The sequence below is a fragment of the Rhincodon typus genome, chromosome 24 (assembly GCF_021869965.1).
Source record: "Rhincodon typus isolate 14 chromosome 24, sRhiTyp1.1, whole genome shotgun sequence".
NCBI lineage: Eukaryota > Metazoa > Chordata > Chondrichthyes > Orectolobiformes > Rhincodontidae > Rhincodon > Rhincodon typus.
The window spans coordinates 26,154,092-26,168,027 of record NC_063355.1 but is presented as its reverse complement, the minus strand read 5'-3'; the positions used below and the strand labels follow the sequence as shown (position 1 = coordinate 26,168,027).

General features: G+C 43.4%; 1 protein-coding gene across 1 annotated transcript in view; it reads right to left on the bottom strand.

The window, feature by feature from the left end:
• LOC109934367 (rasGAP-activating-like protein 1) overlaps positions 1 to 13,936 on the bottom strand; it is a 259,927-nt gene that overhangs the window by 101,670 nt on the left and 144,321 nt on the right. Inside the window, exon 9 of the mRNA XM_048611726.1 lies at positions 2,562 to 2,657. Coding sequence (XP_048467683.1) covers positions 2,562 to 2,657 — 96 coding nt within the window. The remainder of the gene's footprint in view (positions 1 to 2,561; positions 2,658 to 13,936) is intronic.

Here is a 13,936-nt window from a genome sequence, read left to right as displayed (position 1 = left end):
AGCTTTCCTGCTCCTCTGATGCTGCCTGGCCTGCTGTGTTCCTCCAGCTCCACACTGTGTTATCTCTGACTCCAGCATCGGCAGTTCCTACTATCTCACCTTTTAATTAGGCTCTCGACAGCTTTCTGAACTCAACATTGAGTTCAACAATTTCAGACCATGATCTCTGTCCTCCATTGTGTTTCCTTTCGTTTTTCACAGGATTTGATTTCACTCTTGGTTTTCTATTTTATTTAATGCCTTCACAAAGCAGCTGTTCATCAGTCAGCCATGCACATCTTGTGTTTCTTTTCTTGTCACTATTCTTGCCTGGGGTGCTGCACACCTGCCTCTTATGTCATTGAATTTTTCCTGTTTTGCACCTTCTCACTGGCTTTCCCTTTTTGTTCTCTTTCCCACTTCACCTGCTTAAAATCTATTACATTTCCAGTTTTTCCCAGGTCTCATGAAAGGTAATCAATATGAAACATCAACTGTTTCTCCCTCCACAAAAGCTGCCTGGCCTAGTACACACGCCTAAGTCATTTGGAGCAACGTCCCAAAAACCTGAAGCAAAATAGTGCTTTATTTTTTAATAATTTTTTAAGCAATCACAGCCATCTCATGTAACATGGGCAATAATCCTGGCTACACAAATCGGACCTTAACATACAGGCTTGAGGCTAATTAAATGTCAGGAAAAACTGTCTTGTTTACCTCATGGTGATAAAAATCTATCAAATGATTTTGTAAAACGGGAAATGATGTGAGGAATACCATTCAAAATTCAAAACCAATCTGATTGTTCAGGATTTTTTTGCACTTATCCAACTAAAGTTATTGCATTAACACAACAGAATGCACAGATTCATTAACCATGTACTCACTCCTGTACATTTGTTTGACTGACAAAAAGCATGGAAGGACATGTGCAATTATACAATTGACTATGATGTGAGATCTCGGAAAAGGAACCCCAAATGTCCAAAATAGTTGCCGGTATCAGCTTTATAGAACTTGCTAGATGGAAGCCAAGTAATATATAATATATGTAAAGACAGGTGATTGGCTGATTGCTATTCCTAACACAGGCACAAGGCTAATCAAGGGGGCAGGGAGGGGGATGAACATTTGCTGGAACAATGCCCAGGTGAAGCAGGTGTTGAACAGAATGTTCCAGCAAGCACCTCAATTTACAGATGTAGCCCTCAATCAGTTCCACTGTCTGCCCAGGAACTACTATTGACCAAAAAACAGAAAGTGCTGGACAAACTCAGCAGGTCCGGCAGCATCTGTGGAGAGAAAACAAAGTTAATGTTTCGAATCAAACATGATTTCAGTCCAGAACTTCTTCATCTCTTCCCTGAAGTTCCAAAAAAGAGTCTTTTATTAAACTCAAAACACTAATGTCTCTGTGTATAGATGATTCCAGATCTGCTGAGTTTCTCCAGCATCTTTTGTTTTTATTTACGATCTCAGCATTAGTGGTATAATGCTTTTGTTGAACTATCCCCTTGGCCTGTTACTCTTTCTCACTTACATGCTGCCCCTCTCCAACATATTCCATGCACAGGGAATGAGCTGCTACATGAATGCTGATAACAACTATCCTCTCTACCTAATGGCTTGATGTTGTAACCACAGAAGGATGGATACATTCAATAATACCATTGACTTGAGGGAGTTTGGGAGTAAAGAGTTAACACTTGACTCTGTAATCAGGAAAACTTTTCAGCGTTGACATAACAGATCACACAATGATGAAGAGGGATTCTGAAGAGACAAGTAAGACTCTGGACCTCATGATAAGTCTACAGTTAGTTTAGTATGAAGAAACAATTACCTTGAAAAGACCTTAGCCTCCAGCAACTTCTCCCTAGTAATTTAATAGCCCCAACGTCCTCTGAAGCAAACAATACAACAACAGACTTCATGCCTTGATACTATTGTACAAAATCAAATGCTATGTTGATCAAGGCCAGTATTTTCAGCTGACACTCATAACGCTGTTACCTTGTTACCAATTCTAATCCACTTCCTGGTCATTGTCTCAGGCTACATTATACAACTTGCAATTTGCACATTTTATTTCTCCTTGAGTTTCCAAAGAAACATCTCCATCGCCAAAACTATATACTTGAACCTCAGTACAGTCACCTGCATCTACCTCCACTGTAGACACCTTGCAATTGATGCCTCATGCATCAACTGGTCACCTCCAGATTTAATGAGGTTAAAAATAATGTGGCCCTGTATTTGAGTTTTTCCTAGACCAGGGTGTTGCAATCAACTGTGTTACTCTCTGCACTCCCTGATCAGAACAGCTAATTTAGCACAGGCCAGGCACCAAACCTGGGAATTCTTACTCTGCATAGATGAGTAACCCACCCTGCAATGCGTCCAAGCTGTAGGAGCCAATGCTTTTTTAAGCAATAATTTTCCAGAAATCTCTAATTTTGGCAACAGCAAGAGGATACTCCAGAAGAAGACACGTGCTAGTCCCTGATCACCATTATTTTTAATCAATTCCCATGTAATTTCTTACTGTTGTTTATCTGATGAATGGATAATTCAATACTCACCTGGTTTAGACAGTCTGTAGATGCAAGGTCTGTATCATAAGCCGGTGAAGCTTCTGACAGGGTGGTTCTTATCGTGGGTCTTGCAGCTGCAACACTCTAATAGAGAAGACATCGTCAAAGTTGCACATTCTAATACTTAAATAAATCGTTACTGTCATTTTCACAATGTGCTCTAAAACTTAGATTAAACATCAACTATATCGAGGTTGAAAGCAGTGTGTTTAGCTTCTGTTGCTCTGCACACAACAGCATTTGGTTTGATATTTGACCTAATAGCAAATATTGAAATTATAAATATTTACTTGGTGATAATATTAACAATGTACATTAACTAACCACACCCCACTCATTCCCTTCTGAGGCTGGAGGTTTGTGGGTTTAAGTCTCACTCTAAAGGCTTCAGCCCAAATAAACCAGGGCTGGCAGCATAGTTCCGGTACTGAGAGGGTTCTGCACTATCAGGGGTGGCTTCTTTTAGGTGAAATGTTAAATTCTGGCCCTTACTTGCCTGCCCTTGTGGGCATAAAGATCCAACTGCACAATGTCAAGTGGAAGTCTTGTCAGTTTCATGGCCAATATTTATATCTCAACTGATATTATCTGGTCATTATCACACTATTTTTTATTTTGGAACTTGCTCCATGCAAGTTGGCAGTTCAGTTCCCCTCATAAGAGCAATCATCACACTGCATAAGTACTTCATTGACTGCAAAGCACTTTGGAGTGTACCAAGGTCATGAATGGTTCTTTATGAATGCAAGATCTTTCTTTGAATTGAACCTGCTTGTAAACGAAATGGAGGGAAGCCCATAACCAGACAGCTGTTTGCAGGGTGACAACTTTAATACGATTCACATGATGTAAGCAGCCTAGGATTTGCACTCCTTGCTCATGACTATTACTTGACATTGCAAATGTTTTGAAACTTTAGTTTTTGATTCCACATGACACATAAACAGAAATTAAACATAAATAAGATAGCAGTGTCATTAGACTACCGGCACTGTCTTCAATATCAGGGGTGGAGTCATTACTATGTAGGTAGGTGCTTGTGCTGCTAAGATCAGTCACAACTTGAATAAGTCATTAGATCACCTGAAAGTGCCCAGTACAATGCCCACTCTTGGTCTCCGAAGACTTAGGTGCTGTTGGATTACTGTTTAGTTGATTGACATAGCCCAGAAATATTCATAAGACATGCCCCAAACTGGTTCAGCATTGAGGGGTACAGACGGGCCAGAGATGGTTTTAAATGAATCAGAGGGGTGGAGGGTTCTGGTAAGGGCATATGTAACCTTGTGAAGTATTGCTGGGTAGCTATTTAGGTCATGCTCTCTCATGCAGGTTCCTACATACCAGGAGAAAGGGCATCTACAGAATCTGAGGGTCTGCATTCCACCTCTGAGGAGAGGGTTTACAGTTACATTACTCCCCTGCGCCCTCCATCAGTGCACTCCTACATTGTGGGATTTCTTAGGTTACAGGAGGATAAAGGACGGGCAGATCAGTGGCAGGTGAAATTTAACCCTGAGAAGTGCGAGGTGGTGCACTTTAAAATAAGTAACAAGACTAGGGAGTACTCAATGAATGGCAGGAACACCAGGAAGCTCAGAGGAACATAGGGATCTAGAGGTGCTTGTCCACAGATCCCTGAAGGCAGCAGGACAAGTTAATAGGATGGTTAAGAAGGCATACATATGGCAGAGATTATAAAAGCAAGGAGTTTATATTGGAGTTGTACAGAAATTTGGTTCAGCCACAGCTGGAGTACTGTGTTCCATTCTGGTCACTGTCATACAGGAAGGATGAGATTGCACTGGACAAGGGTGCAGAGGAGATTCACCAGAGAGTTGCCTGGGATGGAGCTGCTTAGTTATGAAGAGAGGCTGGATAAGCTTGGGTTGTTTTCGTTACAGCAGAGAAGGCTGAGAGGGACTTGATTGAGACGTATAAAGTTATGAGCAGCATGAACAAGGCAAATAGAAAGCAGCTATTTCCTTTAGTTGAAGGGTCAATACAAATGGGCATCATTTTAAAGTGAAAGGCAGGAGGTTTAGAAGACATTTAAGGAGAAACAACTTCAGAGGGTGGTGGGAATCTGGAATGCATTGCCTGGGAGAGTAGTTCAGCAGGGAAACTTCAAAACCTTTAAATGGTTTTTGGTTGAGCACTTGAAATGTTGCAAAATTCAAGGCTATGGGCCTAGTGCTGGAACGTGGGATTAGAGTAGAATTAGAGTCTTTCTTTGTCGATGCAGAATTGATGGGCCAAAGGGCTTCTTCTGTACTGTATGATTGTATGAGTCTGTGATAGTTATATCTTCATGATCAGAGGGAGGTTATAATAGTCGAGACCCCTGACAGTCAGAGGACTGTGGGAGACCGTACTAAGCTGGCCACAGGCCTCTGGTGTTGGCCAAACAGACTATGCTGTATACGCAGCGAGAGGAAAGAGACTTACAGAGGCTGTGTATAACCACATGTGAATGATAGGAGAGTCTATCTGTGCTGTGATTGCTGCTCTCTCTCAGGTACACATACATGTGGCTAGCCCCATCAAAGGATTGATACTGGACAGCCATAGGCAGCAGGCCAGTCAATGGATGCTCGAAATGTGTGTAGGCCTGCATCCCATAGCCTTGGCTATCAGTAATGGCAAGGTTAGAGAGGACAGAGGGCTTGTAGTCTCCTCCAGCTCCAAAAGATAGGGAGGCAATGGCCTACTGGTATTTTCGCTGGACTGTCAATCCAGAGAGCCGGATAATGTTCTGGGGACCCACCACAGCAGACGGTGGAACTTGAATTCAATAAACAGGAATAGAATCCACTGTCAATTGTCAGAAAATCCCATTAGGTTCATTAATGCCCTTAAAGGAAGGAAACCACTGTCCTTACCCGATCTGGCCTACATGTGACTCCAGACCCAAAACAATGTGGTTGACTCTTAACTGCCCTCTGGGATGGGCAACAAATGCTGGCCTGGTCAGCGATGCCCTTGTCCCGCGAATGAATTAAAAAAGGGGTGAGTGTGCTTCACAGGGAGGGAGGGAGGGCAGTCCACCAGCCAGAAAGCTCAGAATGTGGACTCCTCAGTCCCTCTGTCAGCGACCACAATATCTCCAGTAGCTGTGATGATACCGACCCTGTGAAGATCATGGCAGGGTCCTCCAAGTCTCAGGCAGCTAGAGAACAGCTGCAAAGTCATCCCAAACCATAGGCCAGTCTTCTCACTTACCAGCCTCCACTCCAGCTGTAAATGCAGGAGGAACACTTCACAGCAGCGCTTTAGGCAAGTAAGAAAACACATTAGGGATAAAAGCACAAAGTGCTAGAAATCCTCAAAAGGCCTAGCATCATCTGGGGATGACATTAGAGTTAACATCCTGCGATGAATTATAACTCTTCCTTAGAACACATTTGTCTTGAAACACTAACTCTGTTTCTCCAGAGATGCTGCCAGACCTGTTGAGTTTCTCCAGCATTTTCTCTTTTTGTTGCTGATTTCCAACATGCGCAGTATTTCCCTTTTAATTTAGATGCACAAAAACCTCATTGCTGTTGAGGATTGTTGTTGCTATTTTCAATAAATAACTGATAGATTGTGGGCTGTTGATGCAGTGAATGCTGTCTTATCTAAAGCTAAAGCCTATCCCCCCTCACTCTGCCTATCTGTAACAGGAACAGGCTGAGTCTCCTCAGATGTGGCAGGGGACTAAGCGATGGTGATCGATATGAAGAAGGAATGTTATGTCAAAGTAGGCGGAAAACTTTATTACATGGGCACTTCAGGAGCATTGCAGTTGCAAGAAGAATGTAATGGGATTGCTTCCATGTAGTCTTGCCATTGCTCATGCCTCCCATACATGGGAGTCATTGTCCAGTCCTCTGCTCTGACCCTCTTCCACAAATGCATCATCTGATGAAGAGTTCTTCAAATCCTCTGGTTGCAAGGGCCCTCCCACTGCACAGGACACAGCAGATGATGATAATATGGAAGACACTTACAGTATAGGCTGGAATCCCATCCTCAGGATTGTTGTGGTCATGGTTCACTGGAATCAGCAACAGAACACATCATAGACAGAGAGTAAACTTGAACAGGGAATACTTTGTTCTTTATTGTGCATCGTCTCAGCTCCACAGTCGGTCCTAGCCTGCCCCTCTATCTCTACCTTCCAGTTCACCTGACACGGTCTCCTGATGGGGCAATACATACCCAACTACATACATTATCCCCACCCCCTTTATTTCCATACTCCTCTTATCAATATAGGTGCATCTAAAAATTATTACACAAGCACTGTAGCTAACATATAAATATCATCAGGAATATTTACAAAAAGACACATGGAAAAGGAAACAACCCTCATGCAGTTTACATTGACATGATCAGTCTCTCAGGCGGATGGCGATTACTAGAAGACCATCTCCTTGTCTCAGGAACCTTTTCTAGTGTAGCCACCTAGACTGCTGGTAGCTCCTATTGTTCTGCAGGTAGGTCCCTCTCTGGCTGCTGTTACCCTGTGACGCTGGTGTTGTATCCACCCTGGGTATGGCCCAACTCTGGCTGGGAGGCACATGACTTTGGTCAACACCCCTGGTCCCATCTGTATCGGCTTGGTATTCTGAGGGATATTCCCCATTGGTGAGTTGCAATGACCAGCTGGTCCATGTGCCTCCTCCAGACCAGTTCATCCCTAGTCTATATCTGACAACACGGCCTCTCCTCTTTGGAACACCTTTCACCATAAAGTTCCTGTCCTTCTGGCCATCTGTTCTTCCTGATTTCGCTCTACCACCTCTCTGCTCTCTTCCAACCGCAGCAAGTTAAACATGGTTCGCAGCTGATGGTTGAACATTAAGGACACTGGTGAGCACTGGGTTGTTGTGTGTAGCATGTTTCGGTACATGCTGAGGAACCTATTAATCAGCCTCCTAGTGATCCCTCCCTTTGTGAAGCCTTTAATGCCTGTTTCAAGGTTTGAACAAATCTCTCCTCCTGGCTATTCATCATATTTTCTAAATCAGGAGAAAATTCAGAGGTCTGAAGTGCAAAGACACTTTGGAGTTCTAGTCCAGGATTCTCTCAAGGTAAACTTGCAGGCTGGGTCAGTAGTTAGGAAGGCAAATGCAATTTTGGCATTTATTTTGAGAGGACTTGAATATAAAAGCAGGGATGTACTTCTGAGGATCTATAAGGTTCTGGTCGGGCCACATTTGGAGTATTGTGCGTGGTTTTGGGCCTCATAACCACAGGAAAGATGTATTGGCCCTGGAACAGGTTCAAAGGAGGTTCACAAGAATGGTCCCAGGAAAGAAAAGCTTAACATATGAGGAACGTTTGAGGACTCTGGGTCTATACTTGATGGAGTTTAGCAGGATGAGGGGGGATCTAATTGAAACTTACAGAATTTTGAATGGCCTGGACAGAGTGGATGTTGGGAAGATGTCCCTCTACTAGTCCTGCAAAATCAGTGTGAGTCATTTGCCATATAGTTTGAGGCCATTCCCATGGGTGAAGGAGTGAAAACAGTGGCACATTCCTTAATAATGAACAGGATTCACAGGATCCTGCTTTCTCCTCAATCTGGGAATCCACATTCTGCTGCCAAAAGTAGCTCCTAGCTATTTCCTTCATCTGCACAATATCAGGGTACCCTTGGTGTACTTATTCCAGCACCTTTCCTCTTAACTGGGGAGGGGTAACAAATCTTATTCACCACAATAAACATCCATCTGATACGAACAACTCCCACCTCCTGGACAGGTAAAGGTGTAACTTTAGATGGTTTCTATGACAAGTCTTTCCTTTCAGGACTAAATCCATGACTAGGCTCAAGACTGGGTCATTCCAAGTAGCATTCTGTACCTGACTCACTGACACCAATACCTTGTCATCCTGGAAAGCATACATTGATTTAAGGAACATCCTTATTTTCCGATAATGGTAACCTTGACAAAGTTGCCATGCTTCCCCACCTGCTGGTGTTTGATCTCTGACTTTCATAGCCAGTGCCCATCTCTGCAGGTGTGCTACCGCCATTGATGGTATTCCCATATATTGGCCAAAATTGGAGGTTAGCAGCATGTGGTCTGTCATCAGTGCAAAGTGTCTGCCTTAAAGGAAATGGGTAAACTTCTTAACACTGAAAATGATGCCCAGCCCTTCCAAATCTGCTTGGGCACACTTCTCCTCTATCTTTGTTAGTGATCACGATGTGAACACAATGGACCTTTTCTATCCATTTGGCAAGGTGTGCCCATAAGGTGAGGCGTCACGTGCCACAGCAGGGCCAACTCTGGGTTGAAATGAGTCAACACTTCCAACCTTTTTGGGGCTGGTTTCACCTCCCAGTAAGGCTCCTTACAGTCCTGGGTCCATTTTCAGGGTTGGCCTTTTCCCAGTAACCAATGCAGAGGCTTTAGCATGGCTGATTACATCAGGCACAAACTTGCCATAGTAGTTCACAAGTCTCAAGAATGAACTCAGTTGAGACCCATTCTTTGGTCCAGGGGCCTTCACAATGGTTTCCATCTTCTTGGGTACTTTGTGTAGTCCCTTGCCATTGATCACATTGCCCAGGTACTCAGTGGAGTCTTTAGAAAACTCACATTTCTCCATTTTCACTTGTAGGCTGTGTTCCTGCAGCCTTTTTAGGATTTCTTCTTGGTTTTTCAAATGCTCCTCTTTGGAGGATCCAGATAATACTTGAAATCCACTCAAAATGTGGTCCATCCCTCTGGAATAGAGCCAGCACTGACATGGTGCGAAAAGGAAGTCACTTGCAGCAGAACAGTGCCCTGTGTGCCACTATTGTTAGCAGTGGCTGGGACTCCTTTGAAAACCCCATCTGTAAGTAGAGCAGTGACAGATCCATTTTTGAGAATTTTGTTACCCCAGCCAGTCCACTGAACAGGTCCTCAATGTGTGGAAGTGGGTATTGATCTGCACACAGGGCTGGGTTGACTGTGACCTTAAAATCATCACAAATCCTCACTACACCATCTGTTTTTAAGACTGGGACAATTGGAGTTGCCCATCCACTGGTGGTTATGGTTCCAAGGCTCCCATGTTTCGCCTCCATTTTAGGCCAGATGGCGTATGGTATTGGGCACACCTTCAGGCTCTTTGGATGAGCCTCCCGTTTCAAACAAAGTTTAATTTCTGCTCCTTTTGTTTCCCCCAGGGTTCCCTTGAAGACATCCTTACACCTTTCCCAAAATTTCTTGCAAACTAGTTTTTGAGTCCATTGGCCTATTAACCACACCCCAATTTAACTTTAATTTCTGTAACCAAGAGCATCTGAATTCCCTCCCTAATAGCATTTTAGGTCAACCCACAGCAGGGGGACTGCAGTGGTTCAAGAAGGCAGCTCACCACCAGCTTCTCAAGGGCAACTAGGGATGGCCAGCCAGCAACGCCCACATCCTTAAAAATGAATAGAAAAGAAAATGGGGCAGCTGCCTTACAGAGGCAGTTAAGCATATTGCTCCCTTAGCTGTAGTTTTTTACCAGTACATAGCCCTTCAGTGGTACCACCTGTTCTGTGTATGTCAGGAGTATAATCTCGGCAGGCTTCAATGGCATGCTTTTAACGTTTTCTGATATATTGTTTTTGGAATCAGAGATGCTGCTGCGCCTTATCCACTTCCATCTTTACCATCTTTACCATCTTCCCCTCTAATTTGGGAAGAACCCAGAAACAATCAGCTTCATCCCAGACCGACAGTATATTTAACTGAAACTCTGCTGACTCTGGACCTTCTACTTCTCCTGCAAACCGGGCTGACTCCTGGTCTACTCCCTGGCTGGTACCATGTACCTCATGCCCTGTCCTCTGAATTGTCTCCTTCAGATACCCCTTCTGTTGTTTGAGTAATACCTGGCATTTTCGGGCAATATGGCCCACTCGCTTACACCTGTGGCACTGGGCTTCTCAAGTCCAACACATTGATTTCTTGTGGCCACTCATGCTAGATTGGTGGCATTCTATGGATGGTACCACGACCTGCAGAATTTCCACTACTTTATGCACCTGGGCATTATCACTCAACTAGGTTGCTTCTCCGGTGGAAAATTCCATCAAACAATTTCGAAGTTGCTTTGAAATCCAGGTTTCTCCTTGTTAGTAGCTTCTGTTTGTGGCTACATGTCGGAGGCCACAAACCAAACGGTCCCACAAGGCATCTTGGCGGAACCCTCCAAATTCACAATATTCCTCTAGCCTCTTTATGGCAGTCATAACTTGGGTGAGGGACTCTCCTTCATGCTGTACCCATTTACAAAAACCAAAACATTTCATGATCATCAGTGGCTTTGGTGCAAAATAACTGCCCAACACTCTGCATTGTTCTTGGTATGTCTTCTCCATGGGTTTCTCTGTTTGCAACAGACTCCGTAGAATCGCAAAGGTCTTACTCCCGATGGAACTCAAGAAAACCATTATCATTATGTCTTTGGTCACCCTATTTGCCTTTAAAAACGGATCAAAACATTCGGTGTACAGTATCCAAAATTCCGTCTCTTCATCAAATGGTCCCATCACTCAAAATTGGCCCACCATTTTGTTTTTCTCACCAGTGGGAACTTTTCCCACCACTCGAGTCTAGTAGCCATTCACAGCCTGAGTCCACTTGGCGAACGCTCTCTGCACTAACTGTTCCCTCACCAACGTTGTAAACGTACTGTTCTTCCCTGGTGTTGCCTGCAGCCCGAGCTCCCTCATGACCGCTCTCTGCCATGTTGCCTCCACAATTCTGCACTATTTTTGGAGTGTGGGTGACGTCCTTCTTCCCAACAAAAACAGTTTTCACACATGGCTTGTGGCCTGGACCCAATCATTGTTGCCAGTTGTTGTGTTTGTGGTCCACAAGAACCAGAAATAGACCACGAGGTAGACGGATGGTAAATTAGAACAAGGAATACTTTATTTTGGAGCTCCGCAGTCAGTTCGAAACTGTCCCGCTAGCTCCCGCTTCTGGCACCTGACCTGCTCTCATAAACAGCAACACATACCCTATACATACATTCATAACAAACATGTCTGCTCGATGGCTGCTCAATGGACAATGGCTGACACTGTCATGTTCCTTGATTGCAATGCGAGGCATTGCATCAACTGCAATGTATTGAGCAGATAACCTGATGCTTCTCCTCTGATCTGATAGCCCACGATGACTGTGCGCTACGCATTTTCTTCAAAATGGCTAATAGCTTCAGCAGGATTGTACTGAAAGTTAATGATAACCAGGACAATTTTCTTTCTGCTGCATGTGTGCTAACATCACTCTGTCGGGCTTTCCCTCCAGCTCATCTCCTTTCAATTCAACAGCCATACCACAAAGCCGCTTCTGAGGATCTCAGTACAATCCACCCTTCATCTACATGATATTCAAAGGTGCATGGGTGAAATAAAATCACAATAAATGCCTGTCACTGAAAAAGAACAACATTTAAAGGGTGTGGATGCCACTTGCAGGGAGTTTAAAATCCTAAAGGAATGCCAAACGGCAATAAACATTTCAACAGACAGTACCGTTGATCTAAACTCTATGGCTTCTTGATTTATAAAGCCATCTGTAGGCCTTTGTTACTTGTTTGTAATGATCTTGCCGATGTATGACAGCTGTCAGGAGAGAAGAGATCAGGCAGACTTCACAGTGCAATCTCCAGGATCACAAGCTTCCAGGAAAATATTACAATCACTTATCAATTACATTATACATTCTGCTTCATTGTTTTTTTCTAATGCTGAATTTACAATCATTTTAAACAGCTATTCTTAGAAATGACTTAAAGTTCAATTTTAACTTGTTTGAGAAGCACACCCATTCACACTATTGCTGCAAAGCGGGTAGGCAAACTGAATAAGATAATGTGCTTAAGAAATGATCTGCCCATACTGCCAACTATTCACATTTCATTGTTCTAATGGCTTTTATGTGTACTGCTCCAGGAAACTAAGGTTTCTTAACCAAGTGCCTCTGGACCAGGTTTAACTGCCTGCCCAGAGCTCTGTCACGGCCCAGATTACAACCCGACTGATAGTCAACAGAGCCAAAGTTTCCTTATTGGGACATCAATCTCAATGCCAGGAGGCTTCTAACGGCGGAATATTGGAAAAGTCATTAGCTGTGTAATGAGCTCATCAAAGGCGTCAAGTAATAGCAAGAAAACTGTAAGAAATACACAAATGACAACCAAGTCGGTCTGACGATGCTATTAATTGTAATGCCTGCAGTGTGCTGTGGAAATTCTGCCTTGTATTCATTGCAGCATAAAATTAATATCTGTTGTGCAACAACTTCGGTAAAATCTCTATGACAGTAAGCCAGAATGCTTACTGCAAAAATAAATCTTGGACAGTTGACAGTGCATATCCGACAATTATTATTGGTTAATTTTAATCGGAAAATCACATCAAACACTAGCATTGTGCCACTATTCTACAAGTATCTCCTTGTTTTCATGTTTGACCACTATCTCTTGCTTTGTGTTTTAGCCCACACTTTATTGATTTAACTTTTGCCAAGTTTTTCCCCCTTCTTAAAAAAACAAACCGCCTGTTTCCTCAGAAGCAGACACCAACAGTCAATGCAATCCGTAACAAACAATCACAATCATTTAATGAGTCACTAAACTCTATTGTTTCCATTAATTTAATGAGTAAGAAACAAAACTGATTTATTGCCTCATTGCCAAGCCAGTGGGAATCCAAAGAAGACTATTCCTTATTAAATTTCCATGACACTTCTAACAATTTAGAAGTAATTTCCATTCACCCACAACTGGTATAAACTGGAAACATTTAGCTTGATTTTTGAAATCTATCTCAAACCGTAGCCATTCAGGAGTGGAAGGGGTTCACGGGCCTGGTTTACAGAAATAATACTGCTCTGTGCAATAGCTTGAACCCTGTCACTAGGATCTTGAGTTTTACTCAGAGGTGAGGAGGGAGGGGTACCAGACTGAAGAGATCTCTCTCAAGACCTGTCAGATTTAACAGCAGGATTCAATTGATCTGCTTTTTCTGCAGCCAATTTGACAGGTTAGTTGTTTTGTTGGGCAGGTAGATCTTTAGGCCACAAATCAGGGATCAAAACGGAGGGAAGGAATGAATCAGAGATGACAGGGCTGAAGGAGGTCAGCGGAGCTTAGATACCTAGGATTCCGGGGATTAGGAAAAGAGAGGCTACTGGAGGTGGAAGAGGTGAGGGGTGTATGGAAGGTCAAAGGCAGGAGCCTTTTTTTATTCACTCATGGGAATGTGGGCATTTCTGGCTCGGACAGCGGTTATTGCCCACCTCTAATTGCCCAGACGGCAGTTAAGAGTCAACCAAATTGCTGTGGGTCTGGAGTCACATGTAGGCCAGACT